Source organism: Chrysemys picta, chromosome 18 (assembly GCF_011386835.1).
Source record: "Chrysemys picta bellii isolate R12L10 chromosome 18, ASM1138683v2, whole genome shotgun sequence".
In the NCBI taxonomy this organism is placed as follows: Eukaryota; Metazoa; Chordata; order Testudines; family Emydidae; genus Chrysemys; species Chrysemys picta.
This window is the reverse complement of record NC_088808.1, coordinates 19,659,052-19,679,724: the sequence shown is the minus strand read 5'-3', so window position 1 is coordinate 19,679,724 and position 20,673 is coordinate 19,659,052. Positions and strand designations below refer to the sequence as shown.

Here is a 20,673-nt window from a genome sequence, read left to right as displayed (position 1 = left end):
CATAAAACAAAAGGGAAATGTGTAGCACTGGGAACGCTCTCACAGGTTAGTTACTGTAAACAGGTCAGGGCGCTTTTGTGCGCGTGTGTAAATTATTGGTCAGAAAAAACAGTGTCTTTATTGAAATGCTTTTGTCAGCTAAACACATTATTTCCAGTTGAACATCTTGCAGGAAAAGGATACATTTTCTGGGCATACTCTCTGAAGTTGAATGAGACTTCAGATGAGGTATTCAGACATTATAATGATAAGGGCCATATAGGTACCTACAATAGATAGATAGATAGATAGATAGATAGATAGATGGGGTGGACGGGGATAGATAGATAGACAGATAGATAGATAGCTCGAGGTTTATTAGAAGGGACAGGTATGCAACAAGATTTTTGTCACCCCCACCGCAATCTTGCAATGGGACCTGCTCGTGTGGGCTCCGCGTGGGCCAGGGCTAGCAGATGTAGTTGCAAGATGAGAGCCCCGGGGGGTAATTTCATGGGCTAAAGTCCTTGCATTTTATCTGGCAGCAAAGAGCCAGGCGCACTTTGGGGACACTCTGCAAATAAATGGTCTCCTGCACTGAAATGAGAGGGGGGAATCTCATTCAGCAACCAGTGCCTCTATCTAGGGGCCAGAGCAGCCTTGTTCGCTGAGGGCCTTTAATGGGGTCTGGAAACCCTCAAGAGGGCTGCTGGATTGAAAAGAAACTGGGGACCTGTCTCTCTATTTCCCCGCCTGCGGTGCACGACGGGGCCCCCCAGATCTCACCAGGGTTCATCTCCCCCAAAGGGCTCCCCCCAAACACTGACTCAAGCACCAGCGGGCGGGGGGCGATGGAGGCTGGGGGGGGGGGCGCTCAGCGCAGCAGGGGATGGGGGGGAGGAGTGGAAAGCAACCCCCCCTCCCCTTCCCTATCGGCCGTCAGAAAGCCTCCCTTCGCCTTCCCCTTTAATTCGGGCTCTGCGCTGCGCTAGGAGCCAGACGGCATCGCGGCTGCAGCTCCCGCCGCTCGCCCCGCAGCCGCGGGAGGAGGTGTCCGCCCGGCGCCGGGGTCCCCATGCACCGGCCCGGGGAAGGCGCCTGGGGGGTCCCCGGGGCCCGGGCAGGCGTGGGGCTGAGCGGGGCCGGAGCGAGCTGGGCTTGATCCCGTGCAGCCTCCGGGCCGGGGGGATGCCCCAGCCGCGGGGAGAGCGGCTGCCCTCGCCCCCCGCTGCCCGCGCCCCCGTGCCCGATGCAGCCGCCGAGCAGCCGGGCTCGGTAGCCAGCCCGCCCCCGGGGGGGAGCAGAGCCGCGGACCCCGCCGCGCCCGAGGATTGTCTTGGCGGCGGGGGCTGAGCTGCGCGCCCGGGAGGGGGCTTGCTCCCCCGGCACCCCGCTCCCGCCCCCGGGGCTGCAGCCGGACCCCCCGGCGCCGGAGCGGACTCGATTCCCCGTGCGGCTCGGCCAGCCCCAGCTGGGGCGGCGGGGGAGCCCGCAGCATGCGGCGGCTCCGGAGACTGGTGCATCTGGTGCTCTTCTGCCCGCTCTCCAAGGGCTTGCAGGTGAGGACCGGGGTGGGGATGGGGGTGGTGAGGGGGCGGCTGCCCTGGTGGGGGTACATCCTGCGTCGCCGGAGGCTGGAGGTCGGGGGGGGGAGGGGGCGCTGCCTTTGATCCCAAGTTGGAAATAAATAGATACCTACAAAGTTAATTCCATGTCCGGCCTCTCGGATTGATCCTGAACAACCGAGTGCAATTTGGAGAAAGAAATTAAAAAAAAAAAGGAGGGGGGGTGGATTTAACCCCCTCCTCCCCCATCATTCCCTAAGGGATTCGCATGAGGGGGAAACTTACAGATGGTTAATTTCACCGCACCTTTGCTTTTCTATTGTCAGGGTCCTTGTAGGTCAGGGTGCTGGAGACATAGAGAGAGATGAAAATTGTGGCCGTTTAGTTTTATGTGCATATGACAGATGGATGGACGGGAAGAGTCCAACAAAACCATTCCCTGGGACCAAACGCATTTTCTTCTCCTGCAGAATGCTGGTTTCCTATACCAAACATTAGCCCTGTGAACTGTGAGTCATGGTGGTGGCTTCTTTTTCCATTTCCCCGGAGGATTTTTTATTTTATTTTAATTTGATAAGAGTGACCGGTTCCCTGTAGTTGCTGGACAGGGTCAGTGTGGATGCCACATTTGTAAATCTGTTTCTGACCCTGCTATGAATGAAATCGCAGGTGTGCATGTGATGAAAAAAGCAAATAGATGGATATTCAGCTTCAGCGCCACTGTATTTAGGGTTTGAGCCAAAGCTCATTGAAATCAGCAGGAGTCTTTCCATTGACTCCAAGGGGCATTGGATCAAGCCCTTAATCCACTGGTTTGCAGTGAGATATTTCAACCACTAATGCTCCCCCCCCCACTCTCTAGCTTGATTTTGAAAAGTGATCCTGGATTATTCTACATGGAGTAAATATGGACCAGCACGGCACACCAATTGCATAACGGGAAGTTTAACTGTGAACCTCCTGTTGGGAAGAACCCACATTGCCTCTACATAGCATGAAAGAGCCAGTTAATCAATCAGTCCTTACATAAATAATGGACCGAGCCAATGCAGCAATGTACCAGTCTAGAACGATTACTTTTTTTCTCTGGCATGCCGACCTAACTGGATTCAAAGTCTGGTTCATAGAAGTAGGACTAGGAATGATTATCTCCCAGGAGGTCTTTGGAGTGGCAGGGAATAGAACCTAGCAACAGAACCTGAGGTTCTTACTTAAGGCAAAACTCCCAGGGAATTTCAAGGAAAACGAGCAGGATTTGGGGCTCACTGATTTTTTTTTTTTTTTTTGGGTGGGGGCAGATCTGACTCTGGAGAGCAGAAGTTCCTCATCCATGAATGTTCTGCCAGAAAAAGTCACACTGAAGCCACAAGCCAGCAATGATGCTTGTCTTTTCAGGTGGCCATTAGAGCTGAAGGAACAATCTCAGCTGCTCTTACATGTTTGATTAGATGGAAAATGGGCTAATGTGAGGAGGAGATTTCCTATGATCCATTAGGGCTAGTGCTGGGGGAGAAATGGAAAGAATGGCAGAGGAAATGAGAGGAGAATGGCAAGGGGAAAAAAAAGAGAGAGAAATCCAGCAAACCCCAAAAGGTCCAGGGAGCAGTTAAAGAGCAAAGTTCTCAGCTATGGCAGATCTGTTCCTGCAGAATGATGTATTTCCTACTGCCCTCTCTGACTGGCGTGACCACAGTCCTGGCAGCAGAGATCTAATTTGCAGTCCTAGCTCGGCCCTGTGCCAAAGCATGTGGGACAGTCACAATGAGATGGGGACCGCTGCCCAGGAAGGAGCTGAGCTGAAAGCATTCTGGTAGCTCCTTTTAGTCCTGATCTCAGAGGTGAAGGGCCTCTGAGCTGGCCAAGCTCTCTGCGTTCCTTATAATGCTCAATCATGGCATTGACATGGGCAGTGGGGGTGCTGCTGTCCATGAGGAGCAGCGTGGGCTTTACACGCAGGACTTGAAATCAGTCCCTGGCATGGAAAATGGAGTGTCAAACAGCGAGCCCCCACCGACGCGGAACAGAAACAGCCGAGCATGTTAGCCATCCATTTTGGCATCTCTTTACTGCGCTCTGTTCCTCTTGTGCCAACTGTGCAGCTCTGGCAACACTTAGCAGCCTTTTGCACTTGCATTAGGATTAGTGCCGTAGTTCTTTTTCCGAGTACTCGCTGTGTTAACCCTGCAAGGCAAGGTCAGGAGACCAGCCGAGCTGTTTAAGGACCAAATCCAGCTCGACTTCTTTGCATAAGAAGTCTCACTGAAGCCATAAAGGCTTGATTCTCTGTGCTGTGCACCTTGTGTCATCATTTATACTTGGGCAAAGTGAGGGCCAGGCCTCAACCTATCTGCAAGTATCCCCCATCTATCTATCTATCTATCAATCTATCTATCTCCATACACTCCCATATATCTATCTATCTCCATACACACCCTTCTCTCTCTCTCTCTCTCTCTTCACAACCCTCTATCAAGCCCTGTAAATGTAAACTGCAGTGGTGCTGATTTGCACCAGCTGAGGATTTGGCCCAGGGAGGGCAAAGTGGGGAGTAAAATGCCAGCACCAGCGTGAGTGTCGGATTCTGATTTGATAGCATTTCACGCTCCCTTTGCCCAGGTGCACATGCTGCCGTAAGGTGCCAGGCAGTGGAGAATCCGCCTCTGGGTGTCTGTGTGAAATCAGTGCATTTGGCAGCTGATATGTGCACATTTGATTTTGATCTGCTTCATCAAATTACGAAATCAGAAATGCGATGCCGACAGAAAGGAACTTGATATTCATTGGCTAGAGAACCTCGGTCGGTGAGAGCCTGGTGTGCGCTGAGAATGGTCCTGAACCCAGTGTGTTTGTGAGGCTGTATTTTGCTTTTTAAAAAATTTGCCTGTTATACAGTTTACTCCTTTAATCTAAGAGTCGTGGGAAATCTGATTGACAAGCCCTGAGTTTCTCTCTCTGTTAGCAAGGCCTGGCAGTTGGCAGTAGTAAAGAATCACAGAAAGCCTTTTTCCTCCAACACTGAACTCCATTAGAATAAGGGGAAAACCAGCATTATCCCTAAAGCTACTCTCTGTGTCTCCAGGCTTCAATGGGGAGCTTTTGCTGAGAACCCAGGGCCCATCTTGTCTAGCTTCCTGCAACCGATTTAAAGAAACAGTACACATATACAGGCCATGGGGCAAATTGTTTTGAAGAGAGCCAGAATGACATGGGTGATGAAACCGAGGTTACTCTGGAAGGAGGCGGGTTCGAAAGGCACTGATGCTCTCTGTAGTGAAATAACAGTCAAGCTGCTAGTAAAGCCCAGCGGAGAAGAGAACGGATGTTGCGCATTTTTGCCCCAGTCCCACATCTATCCCGAAAGAGCATCGCCAGAGGGGCGGCTAGGTAGGCATGAGCATGGCTGGCAGGGCATGGAGAGCTGTGGCAAAAGAAAGGAGACAGAGCAGGCTTTGAGCGCTCTGTCTGTTTCGCCTTTGAGGTTAACTCCCGCCAAGTATCTGTGGCACTTCAAACGGGAGGCACTGAAGACCCCTGCTGGCCAGCTGACAGCTTGTTATTCAGCCTACCCACTGTGCCCTGGCCAAAGGAAGGGCAGACGCTAGCTGCTGATGAGATGTAGTTGAACTTAACGAGAGGGTCCGGTGTTACGGTAAAACCCCGTCCGATATTGAGAATAGATTTTTGTGAACTATACATGAAACATACCCCGAATGTATCCGTCCTCCCTGGGATGAAAACTGCCTGCAGAGGGAGCCAGTGGGAGCAGGAAATCTGTCACGCGTTCTCAGGGTTTCAGAGGGGATTGGAACACACCTGTCTGCAGTTCTCTTGTCCTCCCAGCCCCACTCCCTCCCTTTCGTCTGTTCATTCACCTGCAGCGCACTGTGAGCTCCTGGGGCAGGGAAGTGTCTTTGCGTTAGTTGGTAGGGGGCCCTGATCCCTGCCTTTAGGGGTTACCTAATAATTAGTCAAGGAAAGTGACCTTTTAAACACCAGTACAAATTCCTTCTGATTTCCCGGAAAGTGGCCCATAGTTTGCCGAAAACTAAATACCTACAAACAAGCGAACAAACAGATCCCTTCTGGGGCCTAATTCTGTTCTGATTTACACCATAGGAACCTAGAATCACTCAGGGTTTTTCGCTTGGTGGGTGGAGTTACTCATAAAACCAGAAAAAATTAAACCCGAAGGGCCAGATTCTCAGCTGGTGTAAACTGGCAGAATTCAGGGGAGTTATGCTGATTTATGCAAAGTGAAGATCCAGCTCTAAATAACTCTAGACAAATGGGTCCTGTTATTATTTATAGAGAGGGGCCAGTCGCATTGTGGCTGATGCGGTACAAACAGCTCTGGGGTAAATCCAGAGTAACGCCGAGATTTTTAGCTCAGTGGATTTATTCTGGATCCCACTGGTTTAACTGAGAGCAGAAGTAACCCTGACGTTGGAAACTCTAATACCGATCGTCTCAGCTCTGACGTGCACCACTTGGAGGAGGATTTCCTCTTGCAATTCACTGGGAAGGCAAAAAAGTGAAATAAAAGGAGCAGGAGACCATGGCACTGGGAGCTGCAATAGAGATGTCTGTCTTCTAGGACCATGCTAGGAAGGTCAGGGGTCTGATTTCCCTTCATTTCATGTGAAATACACGGGCACTCTGCATCACTCAGGGCAAGAGTGGGTTGCTTACACCTGGTCAGTTATTCAATGGCTTGGAAAAAACTAACTCAGCGGATGAAGGCTGGACTATGCCACTCATAGCAGCTCAAGATGGAAAAGGCCCATTCGATTATCTAGTCCATCCCTACAGTGTAGCTTGGAATACATTGTCTAGGCAAGTTTTACATATCTTAAGAAATGGCATTTCCAATACCCACCTTGGGAGAGCACATAGTTGACTGGACCATCATTGGGCTGATGGTTGAGCTGTTAGGATATGTAACTTCCTTTGAAAACGGAGATAGGATAACATGAGTGCAGCCTCTCATCTCTTCAGGTATCATCTAATATCTCTCTCTCTCTAATCACTTGCCCCAGTATAACACATACTATTCTCCTGTAACTGGCTTGCACGGATTTATGAACCTATGTGTGTGATGCACTGACATTAAACCAGGGCTTCATCCGAACTGCCAGATCCAAACACCTTCAGAGTTTGGGGTGCTCAGAATCTAGATCCAACATGTTGCTGCCCAGGCCCATCCAGAGTTGACTCTCTGGAGGTTGGATCCCAGCCCTGGCAGCTTGTCCCAGCAAACCTCTTTGACAGGCTCACCCAAGGAGGTGGGTTATTTAAAAAGAATAAAATGGCCAATTGGGCCAAAGGCAATTGGTATTTGGATCAAATTCATCAAGGGGGGAAAAGCCACTAGTGTTGTCTTCTGGAATAATTGGCTGGCTTGCTCCACAGATGGAGACCAGGTGTAAAATAAAGAACCCTAACATTTTAGGGACCTGTCCTGTAGTTCTTGGGTGAGGCTCCCAAGCACCTCAGTGGGAATGTTGAGCTTGTAGTGGTGTGGCAAACTCTGGCAATTTTATTGCGAGTCTCAGGATATTTGGTGTTTTTTTTCTTAAAGCCCCAGCTGCTGGAATCATGTGAATACATCAGAATCAAGGCTTAAACCCCAGAAGGCAAATATTATTTTTTAAAATCTCATGATTTTTTTGTGGTGGGGTGGCGGCTGACTCATGATTTGTGAACACCTGGGGTTGTCCATACTGCTGGAGCTAGCTTCTACCTGCTGAACCAGCTCTCTCTTCTTGGCCACACAGGAGTTTCTGGCCTTGCTGCTTGGGCCAATGCAATAGAGCCACTTTGTTCCTTCTAAGCTATCAATGTGAAGGCACCCGGTGAAGCTTTGTGACCATCAGAGATAATCCAAAGACACTGACTCATGAAGATTCCTCCATCAGTTTTCCTGGGCCAGTTTGAAATCAGTACACTGACACCTACAGTCAGACAAATAACCAGACTAACTGGGACAATATAAATGTTCAGGTGTTCCAAAGGACTCCGATACCATGTGGCTTTACAAATGTTTGGGCCTAAGTGTGCTGCCCTTAATTGAGCAAAATTCCTATTGAAGCCTCCTGCTCATGAAATGCATTGGCCCAGTGTGTTTTTGTCCACCTCTAGTGGCTGAATCATGTAAAAGGAATATGAGTCTGTTACTGATTTCAAGCTTGCGGACCCAGGTCACGCTTGTAGCGTGAGATGTCCTGGATTCAGTGCTGTAGGTGACCCAAGCAGGGCATCATTACATTCAGATACCAAGAACTGGAATAGAAAAGAATAGGAGTACCTTGCTTACTGATCTGATTTCTATACTAAACACCCAGTCTCACTTGACAGACCCATATCAGGCCCCCCTCTAGATCCAATAGAAGCCACCTTGGGGGCAGTATTAAACTGCCAGGAGAAAGCCCCAGTTGCTGATTATATGTGTGTCCCTTTATTGAGTACAGCTGTTTTTAGATCTTAAGTGCAACTTAGTCAAATAGGAAGAGCCACAAATCTCTTATATTTGACAACTGCTCGTGGTAATTAGAGTCCCCCTTTTTACAGACATTAATTTGTGGTGAATGTTTTTGATGGTGAAATAAGGCTTGCTAACCTAGGGCTTTGTGGGCTGATTCACACCTTGGTACAGTATTTGCAATTAGCACACACTGTGTCAAGATGTCTGCTCAAACCTAGACGCTTTCACACTTATCTGCAAATTAGTTCAGAAACAGTGATTCAGATTGAACTGAAATAACTCAAGCCCGTCGAGCGGAAATGCAAGAACGGGAGTTTGGTGCCCTTGATTTCCGACAGCAGGTCAGAAAACCAGATGCGTTCGTGCAGCTAGATCAAGGAGGTGCTACAGCCCCAATATTTAGCATTCAGAAGTGGCTTTGGCAAACGTAATGGGTCAAATCCTCAGCCGGTGTGGAGTGGTGTAAATCCATTGGGTCCATTCAGATCTGGCCTTACATGAATGCAAACAGTTGCCAATTTTGGTTAGTTATTTCACTGGAAACTGTGGGTCAGATTCAACCCGATGTGACTCTCTGATTACCTGGATCAGTGTGTTTATAATCTTTGCTGGAGACCCAAATACAACATCCCTGAGTGGGCACGGATAAACCAATGAGAGCGACATTGATTGGTTGATAAAACATGTTTGCCGAACTCTCTAAGGCTCAGCTGGAAACGCGCTAATGAAATAATAAACTGAACAATTAACAAAGTGACCCCCAGTGTCAGTGGAAGTTCTCACTGACATTTCTGCACCACTTCCTAAAACCGTGCTGGCCCCTCCAGCTCATCCCCTCCAGGAAAAGCCAGCAGAAATGGGGGGCATTGAAACACACATTGAAGGTCAATAAACTTGGCCTCTCAGACCAGTATGGGGTGTGAGTCCACAGCTGGTGACCTCTAAGTGAAGATACCCTACTTCTAGCCCGTGGGTGTCTGATTCAAAGCCCACTGAAATCAATAGAAAGATGCCTATTAACGTCAATGGCCTTTGGATCTGGTCCTAAAAATGGGAACTCTCTGTTTGAGTGATTTGACTGATCACAGCTGTTGAGACAGAACATGAGGCGAGAGGGCGTTTCTGTGGTAGCCATGATCCCAACCATAAAGTGCTTTATAGGTCAAAACTAGTGCCAGAAATTGCATCTAGAAACAAAGTCTCCTGTGAAGAGCTCTGCCAATAAGGGACTTATCCAAAGTCCACTGAAGCCAATGGGAAGACTCCCATGGTCATTGGCTCAGGTCCTAAGTTTGCAGCTGCTATTCTGCACTAGTTGAAGTTTCAAAGTGATCTCCAGATGCAGCCTCAGGAAGAGTGCAATGCAGGAATCCAGTCTAGAGCCAACCAAGGACTGGCTTACTGGGGCAAGGTTCCTCCCCAGGAAAGGTTGCAACCTCCTCATCACATGCAGATGAAATGAAGCAGTTGGCTGCTACATCTACTTAACTGTTTAAGAGGCACGGGGGATCCACCAGGACTCCTGGATCCCATTACAAAAGTCAGGCAGGGCAGCCAAATGATATCAGACAGCGGCGTTGCACTTGCTGGCCCCGGGGCAGAGAGGGAGAAATTACCATCTTAATGCCAGGAACAAATCAGCCTCTGAACCTCGGCATCGTTTGCATGGAATATTGTTGATGCCTTTGACAGACCATTCATTATTCATTGTTCCTGTGAACTCTCCAGAATGAAAACCCAGAGGTAAGAACCTGACAGTCATCATCATCATCCCGTTCCCATTATGTCTCTGGTGTTTAGGGCAGCGACGAAGCTCCTCCATCCCTGTCTGTTTCTGGCAAGTCTTCAGTGGTTCCCCAGCTGTGCCCCAGGTTTTTCAGCTCGGCTTCCAAAGCTCCTCACCATGTTGTTTTCGGGCGTCCTCGTTTTCACTTGCCTTCAGGTGTCCATCTTATTGCTACTCTGGTGATGGAATCCGTGTCCGTCCGAAGCACATGGCCCGAGGCTGTTGTTAATCTTCCTGATCCCGTCCATCTGCTCTCGCTGACACCGAGGATGTGTAAGCTGAAGCGTCTCATCTCTGCTGAGATGTCCATGTGTTCCAAACGCCATGTTTAGTTTTTGTCTTGATGGTGAGCACTTCAGTCTTCATGCCAGTGGCTTCCTCTTGGCTTTCACCGCTGCCAGTCCTACGGGTTGTTGACTCCTGCGGGCCATCACACACAATAACAGTCGATTTCTCCGCTGCTGTTTCCGTAACATATTTTATTTTTTACGGGACAGGGTTGGTAGCCCTGTGCCTAACCCCCAACCTGGAGGACCAGGGTGTCTGTTTTGTCCGGCCTCTCCTCCACAGACCAATCCAGCCTGGTTGAACCTGCCCGGAGCAAAAAGCCCCCGCCGACACAGACTCTGGGGATCATTAGAGCATGCAAGCTGTCCCACCACGCCAAGGCACGGACACCAGAGGACAGATCCTGACAGTGCTTGGGGTTTTTGTTCCATGTACACGAGGTGTCCTGAAGGAGCATCAGGCGATGCCTCCGGCTGTATATGGCAGCATAGAACCATTTTATCCCAGGGCCCCTTGCCAAGGGGACAGTGGCAGTGTTAGAGAGTTTATGGATGACTGGAATCCCTGCCCTGGGATTATATTGTAGCTAGGAAATGTAGTTTTTTAAACAAGCCCTTGGAACAGTTTCATAAGAGGGTCAGCGCCTCCAGTGCTGCAAACCAACCCAATGCATTGAGCTACACCGGTGTACAGCGACCGAGCCCAGCGTGTGCCGGGAGATAGGCGCTTGCACTGTGAGCTCTCACAAGCAAGGCAGCGCTGGAGCGGCTCTGTGCAGGGGAGATGGAGCTCAAAGAGAGCCCCAGGGGCTGCACATGATCACAGGGGTGATTTCCCCCCCCCTCAGCTGGCACTGAACCAAAACACCGGCATGGTGTTAGGGACTTGAAGGCGGGGAAAGGGCTCTGTAGACCTGGAGTAGACCCCTGCCCCTCATTTCTCACAGAACAGAAAATATTTGCTTTGGGAAGGGCTGATGTTTCTTGCATCGCAGTGACACAGCTGCATCACCTTGGGGCACAGCGACATCACCCCAAACCTAGGAGTCAGCTGGCATGTGGTTTCGCCTCCCGGGTTTCAGGACATGTGGTTACCCATCTCCATCGTCCTGAAGAGTCTGGCCAACGTCTCGGATCCTCCCAGCATAATCTTCCTTTTCTTTAATTTGCAAATGACCTACTCACAGCCATAGTTACGTGAGAGATTGGGGTGTGTAGAGAAATCCAAATAAAGGTTAGAAAAAGGGTTACCGAGAACAGAAGTCTGAAGTTCCTGCTGGTGCTCAGACTGTTCCGTGTGGAAATGTAATCACGTGAGTGTGCCTCCCGAACACACGCAGACACAGCACTCGGATCTCCCCGGCCCAGGTCCTCCAAGATATATAGCTGCCCGTGAGGATCTGGGTCGCAGTCACTCCCTTACACACGCACACTCTCTCTCACACACACACACACACTCACTCCCCCAATGGGTATGTTCCCAGATACACATGTGAATACATATGCCCATGGCCACACACACAGCTCACATGTGTCTACCATTAGGATATTTCCCCTGATAGTCAATGCATGTCTACAGCCTGTTCGGTGACCTTCTCCTCTCGCCTCCACATGTAATAAGCTTTTTCGACGGCAATTCCCCTCCTTAGGGGCTGACAAAAGCCCCATTTCAGCTTAATTGGGGCTATAATCCGTGAAAAAAATGATCAGGGTTGGGCAGAAACCAGCTAGACTCCTCTGATCTCAGCCTGAGGCTTTTGACACTCCCTCCAGCTGGGCTTTTGTGCAGCAGGGCAGCACGGGTGTGTCTACACTGCATTTAAGCCTGGGTCTGTGGGACCCGGGCTAGTGGACTCAGTGTTTCCAAGCCCAGGCCTGAGCATCCGCACTGCATTGTAAACCTGGGTTTACAATTGCTGGACCCGTGGTCTCTCACCTGGGCTAATGGGTCCATGCTGCCCTACGCAGACCCTCTGACTTGGATCTGCGGCTTGAGCTGCATCCGCACTGCAAAATGACAGGGCTTGGACTCAAGTCTCAGTGGGACTCGGGCTCAGATCCCCCATGCCAGGTGGGTCCTAGGACCTGGGTCCTGAGTAGCTGACTCGAGTCAGACTGATTTGTGTGTGGACAGAAGGGCGGGGTTGGTCTCAAACCTGAGCCTGGGTCTACAGTGCAGTGTAGACATACACAATGGGACTGAGAGGAGGGTAATTGCTTCTTCCCCTAGGAAGGACGGTGCAGGAGCAGAACTTGCTGTGGGTGACTCTGATGTGATTTGCTTTGTACCTGCCAGTAATTCTGGGAGTGAAAAACAGCCCAGTTATAAATGCACCTAACTGCTCCACTCAGCGTGCTTTAAATTCAAGACGGCTGCAGGAGCAGGGAAGGGGAGTGACTCCTGCACTTTCCTCCTGCTCCTTCCCTCCATGCCCAGAGGCCACTGGGGCCAGATCCCCAGCTGGGGAAAATTGGTGTTAATCGGCAGTGCTCCACTGACTTCAATGGCCAAGTTCCACCGGCCACGGTCTGAACCAATTGGCCTATGGAGGATCCTCATTGTACGATATGTCCCCTATGGGGACCGCCGCCAAAACCTTAATACTGCTGCTCCCTGCAGAGACTCACCCATGGCCATCTGCTTATTTTACCTGATCCTTAGAGGAAGGAGAGCAATGCTCCTCCCATGGGGCCCAAATCCTCTTCTCTGTACTTGCCTCCTTTTTGTTATTTGCATTGTAGTAGTGCCCAAAGAAGGCCCTGATCCGGGATCACTGCCCCCACTGTGCTAGGAGCTGTACAAACATACACTACTACAATGCAAATAACAAAAATGACACAGGACTGTCCCTGCCCCAGAGAGTTCACACTCAAAGCTCAGCAAGGCAACAGGTGAATACAACAGCCGGGGTTAGGAGGACGGACAACGTAACGGTGAAATCACCACTTGGAGTGTAATAAGTCACAGTATACCCCCTGCCTAGCCCTTTTCAAGCGTTAACTTTTATATTCCTTGTATGTAATGTTGGCATTTTCCTGTTGTTTTTTCCAGAGTCGTCTCCCTGGCATCAAAGTGAAATATCTTTTCCTTGCCTGGCTGGGCATCTTCGTGGGCAGCTGGGTGGTGTACATGCATTACTCATCCTATTCCGAACTGTGCAGAGGTCACGTCTGCCAGATGATAATCGTGAGTGCGGGCGACTTTCACTTGCTCCTGCTGCTTTGCCTCAGATCTGTGTGTTTTTCAGAGCCCTCGGGAAGGGGACCAGGGGACTTGGGACGTTGGGAGGTAGTGTCATCAGAGCAGGGGACTGGACTCGGAAGTCCTGGCTACATTTCACCGAGGGAAGCGATCACTGTGATTGTTTGGATGTCACTTTTAACACCTTTTGAGAGTTCTTGAGGATGAAAGGGGCCATAGAGAGGAGAGGGCTGAGAATCTCATAGGGGAGACGCTTTCCTGAGAGATTTCTGGTGCTTCGGCTTCCAGGCAATGGAGGGGAAACAACCTGTTCCATGATGTTTTCACATTTCAGAAGTGAAGAAACAGCCCAGCTAAAGATCCAGGCACTCACATACTGTGGAGAGGCTCAGAGCCTCATGAACATTTCATAGCTGGTGTGTGCTTCTATAATGGACAGAACCAAGTCCCAGGACAAGAAGCCCACCAAATTCAGGGATGTTGGCCTCCCTTCCCATTCTTTGCTCTGGTCTCAGTTCCCACAATGGGTTGATCCTGCCCCCTAGGGACAGAACAACACTAGGGCTGGCCAGAAAACAAGAATTCCTTTTCACGAAACGTTTCGAGATTTAGTCATTTGTTGTCATTCTGTGTCGGAGATTATTTGTATGGAAAACCAGAGAGAAAGAGTCCCAGGCAGAGCAGAGACTTGTCCCCAGGTCTGAGAAACATTAACATCAAACCCAAGCTGCTTCCGTGACAGGTTTTGGTTCTGACAAATTGGCATTTTCCAGCAAAAAAAAAAAAAGGTTCCTCAGAAAATTCCCGACCATCCCCAAGCTTTGGAGAAGTGTGGACACAACTCCAGCCCCAGCTTTGTGGCTTGGCCTCATCTCTTATCTTAGCATTGCAGGACTGAGATGAGGTTTGGTTTGAGTTCTTATAAGGGGCCAGGAGTCGGGGGAGGTTTTTGTTTTCTCCCCGATGGAAGAGAGCAGACGACTGTAGCCAAATGATGCTGGCGGGCTTTTTGGCATGGACCTGGTTCCTTCCCTTTGTGGGGAGATGATCTACTGTGCTTGGGAACATATCTAGGGAGCTCTACGGCCTTTATCCCCCTAATATCTGAGTACCTCCTACTGAATGAGCCGGCTGCTGGGGGATCTGAGACTGGAACGCGTCTGTGTGGGCAGAGCTGGCGCAAGGCGAACAATGTGGAAAACGTTTCCTGATGAATGCATGGCGTGAATGTGTGGCAAGGGCCTTGTGTGCAGCGGGGGTTGTCAGAATGAGTTCAGTCTCACACGGGGCCGTGTGGCGTCTCAACCCCTTGCATGCCCATAGGGGCAGGGTAAAGTAGGGCCAGGAATGGGTGCGTCTGAGGAGCTGACCTGTGCTTGGCTGCCAGGCTCATCATTCTAAGCAGACATGTAGCCAGACTCTCCCCTCTCAGGCCCCACTCCTGGTACTCGGCTGGAGTAGCCTGGAGAGGAAAGATGTCCTTGCAAGGAAGGCCCCGTGCCGGGACTCAAGACAGAGTCACAGATGCGTACGACTGGAAGGGACCCCAGGCAGGACATCTGGCTTCAAATCACAGCTTTGCTCCAGACTCCTTCTGTGAGACCTTGGGCCAGTCACCTCGCCTTGGTGCCAGTTCCCCCTCGGTACCATGGGGAGAATCTCTTTTTGGGGACTGTCTCAAACTCTGTGTTTATGGAGCTCTGATTGGGGGATTGCTGGTAACACAAATAACTAAGCACATGAACCGATGTGGTAGGGTCCTTGCTCTGCAGTGCACTCGCCCCTGCTCACTCCTTCTCACCTTGCGCCAATATGCCCAGTGCCCTGAAGGCATCCTGGGCAGCTCTTCCCCTCCCCAGCAGATGTGCTGAGCAAGCAGCCCCGCAAAGCGCCGCTACATGATTGCACAGGGTGATGGCTGGAAAGCTGCCTCGGACCATCACGGTGCTTCTTACGAGGCTCCTTGGGCTTTATGAATAGACGTCTAATTAGAGTGAACCCCCCTTTGGTTGTCCCAGACACTCGCCCAGTGCTTCCCGTCTGTGACCTCCCAGTGCCAGAAACCTCCGACCTGCAAAGAAGCCCACTTAGTATTCACCCGATAGCTGTAATTAGTGGGGAATCAAAGATCCTGTATGCCACAGTTAACATACACAAGAGTTTTCAGCGGGGTAATGAGGCGTAGATGCCGGAGAATTTTCTGCTTCTCTGGCTCACTTCTTACTGCCTTCCTAACCCCATTAACACTTGTTGGGTTCTGCTTCGTCTCCGCTCACCTCTGCTCTCACCCAGCCTTCCGCAATGGAAATAACACCGGCCCCCGAGTCGGCTTTAGTGGGCGCCCCTGGAGTCCCAGAACGGGGGCAGGGCCCCTTCAGTTCACATCTCCTTTAAAAAATGAGTCCATGTCTACCCTTCTCACAGTACTGTTGCCAGGACAAGGCCCTGACCCTGCACAAAGCTGGTCTTCGGGGCTTGAGACCAGGCCCCTGACTTCATCTAGCAGGAATGAGACAAAAACAGCCCCTTACCCCTGCACTCAGCAATGGTATCAGCAACCGCAGCAGCACCCTGTCCCCCCGGCATGTGGGGAAGAGCAGGCACAACACGGGAGAAGGCGACGGCCTCAAGGAGTGAAAGGAAGGTGCAAATGTTGCCGCCTTGTGAAGTGGCATCACTCCACGGTCGCTCTCTGCCCTGCCTCCCTCCTCCAAAGCCCCCTCCCTAAAACCCAGCCCTGCCAATGTGGCCACTTGCCAAGACAGCCTCCTGATCTCCAACCCATCTATTTCCCGGAGATCCACCCACTGAAGCATCATCCAGGGTGTGGAGGTGCTGTTGATCCTGGGGAAGGTAGCAGCTTCCTCCCACTCTACAACATTTTCCCTCCTGTGTGTGCTAGGACACTGTCCGCTCTCTTGCTGGAGAAGGGTCCTCTGACAGTGTGCTCTTGTTGCCAAGAAGGCTAACGGCATTTTGGGCTGTATAAGTAGGGGCATTGCCAGCAGATCGAGGAACATGATCGTTCCCCTTTATTCGACATCTAGAATACTGTGTCCAGTTTTGGGCCCCACCCTACAAGAAGGATGTGGAAAAATTGGAAAGAGTCCAGCGGAGGGCAACAAAAATGATTAGGGGTCTGGAGCACATGAATTATGAGGAGAGGCTGCGGGAACTGGGATTGTTTAGTCTCCAGAAGAGAAGAATGAGGGGGTATTTGATAGCAGCCTTCAACTACCTGAAGGGGGGTTCCAAAGAGGATGGAGCTCGGCTGTTCTCAGCGGTGGCAGATGACAGAACAAGGATCAATGGTCTCAAGTTGCAGTGGGGGAGGTCCAGGTTGGATATTGGGGAAACACTATTTCACTAGGAGGGTGGTGGAGCACTGGAATGCGTTACCCAGGGAGGTGGTGGAGTCTCCTTCCTTGGAGGTTTTTAAGGCCCGGCTTGACAAAGCCCTGGCTGGAATGATTTAGTTGGGAATTGGTCCTGCTTTGAGCAGGGGGTTGGACTAGATGACCTCCTGAGGTCCCTTCCAACCCTGAGATTCTATGATTCTATGATTCTATGACACTAGAGGATGTGAGCCGATGGCCAGATATGAGAGACCCAGCTGGGCAGATGGGACAGCCAGCGTGTAGAGCTGTGCTAACACGTCTAGACAGTACCATCGGCTGCAGGGTGGGATCTGGGTACCCAATGCACAAGCATCTACTGTTGAGCTGCAGGAATAAGGCCAAGATTTGCAAAAGCAACTAGTGACTTTGGGTGCCTCAGTCATCAACTTCAGATGCCTCAAAGGGGCCTAACATTCAGAAGAGTTGAACTGTAACACCCTCAAATCAGACCGCTTCCAAGTGTCTCAGGTTGGGCCTGCTCTAGCCAGGATCACTAGTCACTTTGGAAAATTCTGTCCTAAGTCTTTCATCTGGGAGTGGGAGAAGGATGGGGGCAGAGACTAGAGGGAGAGCCATAGCTGAATGCCTTGAGCCAGTGTATTATACCAGCATGCCTGGTGAGCTGAATTTTCCAGCCTGATGCTGATTTGGTTTGGGGTGAATACACATCCCACGAGCAATGATCACAGCTGTCTGAATGGCTATTTGTGGAGGGGCCGAGCAAGCGACCCCACCTTGAGATTCCTGTGCCATGTGTTGACACAACATCCACATGCTTTGAGGGCTGGATTGCAGCATGAAGCTATGGTGACGTCGTACAGAAACATCCTGGGGGTCCCATTGCAGCCTGTTGTTGTGTTGGGAGAAGTTTGTCCTGCTGTGCAAACCTCCCAAACTGACAAGACGGCTAGAAAGGCAAATGGGTGGGAGAGGGATTTTTTGAGGTGTGTGTGTGTGTGTGGGGGGTCATGCCCCCAAAATGCAGGGATGTCCTGTGCCAATGCAAAATGCACACGGAGATGGACAGGTAGCCGTCGCTCAGGGTCATAGGATGGAGTCCAGTGTCTTCCTGTTATACAAATCCTAGTCTGGCAAAGAAAATCCTTCTGGGCCTGATCCTGAGAGCCGCTGAGCACCCAGAACTCCCCCCGATGCAATGCTCTCAGTATCTCTCCGGCTCAGACCCTGCAGGACAGATCTCTTTGCTCTAGGATTAATGGTATTTTGCACAATAATAAAAAGAGCTAGTGTGTGTCAACAGGCATGGATGCTTGTATATATAGGCGTGCACGTGCTTGTGTGTGTACGTGCCTGCTTGTGAACATCTGCGCATGCACGTTTGAGTGCGTATGCCTGTTGGCGTGAGCGTGGTTGTGTCTGTGCGGCCTTGTGCACGTGTGAGGGTTTGTTTGTGTGTGTGTGTGTGTTCACTCCATTTAAATTCCCTGAAATGTATTTCCTGGCTGGAGCTGTGGGTTTCATTGAGACAGATTAACTCTCCCCCCAACCCCACTAACCAGCCCTAAACGACTCCTGCAAATGGCCGTGGTAACATTGTTATGTTCTAATCCGATAATAGGAAGGAAGAAAGCAGCGGTGGGGGAGGGAGGATGTTAGTGCAATTGAAAAATGCTTCATCTGGCGTGCAGGCTGAGCTGTCTAATTGAACCAGCCAGCTCTGGGAAGCTGTTAAAACCCAAAGGGATGGCGGATGGGGGGAGCTACGAGAAAGACAATATTGAATAAACGATGCAACGCTGTCCATCAATTTTATCGTTAACTCTCTGTCATCTCCCTTTGGGGTTCTAAATAGCTCCTAACAAGTTATTCGTTAAGGATGTAAATTCTGCTGTCAAGATTAGAATGAAATAGCGGCATGTTCATCTCCTTTTTAATTCTTATTTTAAAGCCATGAAGGGTCTTTTCCACTGCAGACCAGGAAGGCCTCGGCCTGGTCCTGTCACCCACAGGGAGATGAGCCGCACGGGCCCACAGGTGAGGAGGAGGCAGGAGTCACTTCCACCTGCAGAGGTGCCATGAGCATTCCAGAGCTGGGGCAAATCTGGAGGAATCTCTGCCCCAGAGCTTCAGAACTGCCCATGGGGCTGGGGCCGGGAAATGTAACAATCACCAGAGCTTCTCTGAGCAGAGCGTGGACCTGGAACGGGGCTGGAACTATAAGGCACTACATCGTCCGCAAAGCTCTGAAGTCAGATCAGTTCACCCGATGTGGGGGTCTGGCCCTGTACCACTTGTTGGGTTGAGGGGAGCCTTGGGATGATGAGAAAGAAAGGTGGTAGGGGTTCAGGTACCGCAGTGATAAGCGGTGTATGTTTGTGTGTCCAGGCCCGTCCCTCTACTGCTCTCCCACGGGGGGCTGGGGAAACCCGTGCATTTCCAGGCCTGAGGTCCCTTTGGAGCCTGAGTTTCCTTTGGAGGAGGTAGGCGTCTGAAGCCTACTCCAGCTGACCCATTTGAGCCTGTCTTAATCTCCTGCTGTTAATCCTGACCCTGCAGCTAGGACTGGGGAAGCATGTGGTAGCTCCTGTGTAGAACTCAGAGGAGAGAGAGGGACTGGGAGCGGCAGGGGGGCACGGGGGAGCGGCGGGGGGGGCACGGCGGGGGAGCCCTGTGCATAGTAACTGATGACTGCGGAAACTCGATGCCTTGTGAACTGACCCCGGTCCTCTGGGTGCTCACACGGGGCCCTTTGTTCAAGGCAATCGTCGCTCGCTGGATACCCGGCTCCGTCTCGGCTCCTTTGGACTCGGTCACCTCTCCCTGAACCCCAAACCTCTCCCTTGTAACATGAGGAGAGAATCGGCCCTTGTGTGAGCCCACCAAGGTGCCAGGTATGCTCCCTGCCCCTCCGGGCCCGTGCCAGGGCTGGCTCTGTGCTGCCAGCCCTGCGGTCACAGGGATCCCCCTCCTCCATGGCTTGGATGAAAGGTTAGTGCACAATGCCCAGACAGCACGGTGCTGTGTGTGAGCAGCGCCACTCCACTGGGCAGCTCGGCAGGGACAAGCAGGTATTAAAGTGGAAGCAGCTGTCACTGGACCAGCCATGGGAAGTGGCCTGGGGAGCACACCCCACAGCTGCCCGCCCACATCTGATACCTGGGCCCCCGCCCCACACCTGGCTGGTTCTCGGAAACCTGAGATGTGACTTTCATAGTCCTGCCTGGGCCTTAACTCTCTTTCTTCTTCAGACTGCACGTTCCCTTTGTTATTGGAGGGTTGCTCACAGGTCCTGGGTTGCACATGTGAGTTTGTTATCGCAGGGTTGTGCATTGTCCTAGGTTGCACATGTGCGTTTGTTGTTTGGGTGGCTCATGAGTCCTGGAGCTGAGTATCCTGGAAACATAGGAATTGCCTGAGCAGAGCAAACCCTTGGTCCACCTAGACTGGTATCATGACTTGAAAAGTGGCCAGTGACAGGATGCTTCAGTGCTGGACGTTTCACATGGGGGCAGTTTCTTCCTGACCTCAAGCAATTAGGAGTCAGCCTATACCCTGAAGCATGAGAGTGTACTGGCTTGTTTTTGCAGCATCTTGTAAATAGTTGCAGGTGTGGATCACGCTTACAGACGAAAAGAACATTTCAGCTTCTACTGTGGGGAAAAAACTATACAAAGAATTACACAGACTTTGCAAACAGAGAGAAAAAGATGAAAATAGATCAGATTTGAGGCCAGGCAACTTCAAACCTCTCTCTTTCAGTTGGATATAAGATTCCGCATCAGCATCTTTTCTAGACTGCAGTGTAGTGCTGTTGTGTGCTGTTAAAAAACTGCCATACTCCAACCCAGAAGTGGCCGCATTTCAGTGGGGGATGAAGTGACTCCCCATATAGTTTACCTATCACTTTGGAATGAAATGCAAGATATTCATATTGGGCCAATACTCAGTCCTTACTTAGACAAGCCTTCCATTATGTTCAGTGGGAGTTTTGCCTGAACAAGAGCTAGATAGCAT

The 20,673-nt window shown here is 50.9% G+C and overlaps 1 protein-coding gene across 2 annotated transcripts in view; it reads left to right on the top strand.

Moving 5' to 3' along the window:
- Nucleotides 1-1,331: 1,331 nt before the first annotated feature.
- The window catches only part of DIPK1B (divergent protein kinase domain 1B), a 41,772-nt gene continuing 22,430 nt past the window's right edge, over nucleotides 1,332-20,673 (top strand). The window contains exons 1-2 of one of the 2 annotated variants that reach the window (XM_005299513.4): nucleotides 1,332-1,538; nucleotides 13,151-13,285. In XM_005299513.4, coding sequence (XP_005299570.1) covers nucleotides 1,476-1,538; nucleotides 13,151-13,285 — 198 coding nt within the window. In that variant the 5' untranslated portion in view covers nucleotides 1,332-1,475. Of the gene's footprint in view, nucleotides 1,539-10,138; nucleotides 10,158-13,150; nucleotides 13,286-20,673 lie in introns of those variants that run through there. The other variant, XM_005299514.5, reaches the window with a different exon arrangement.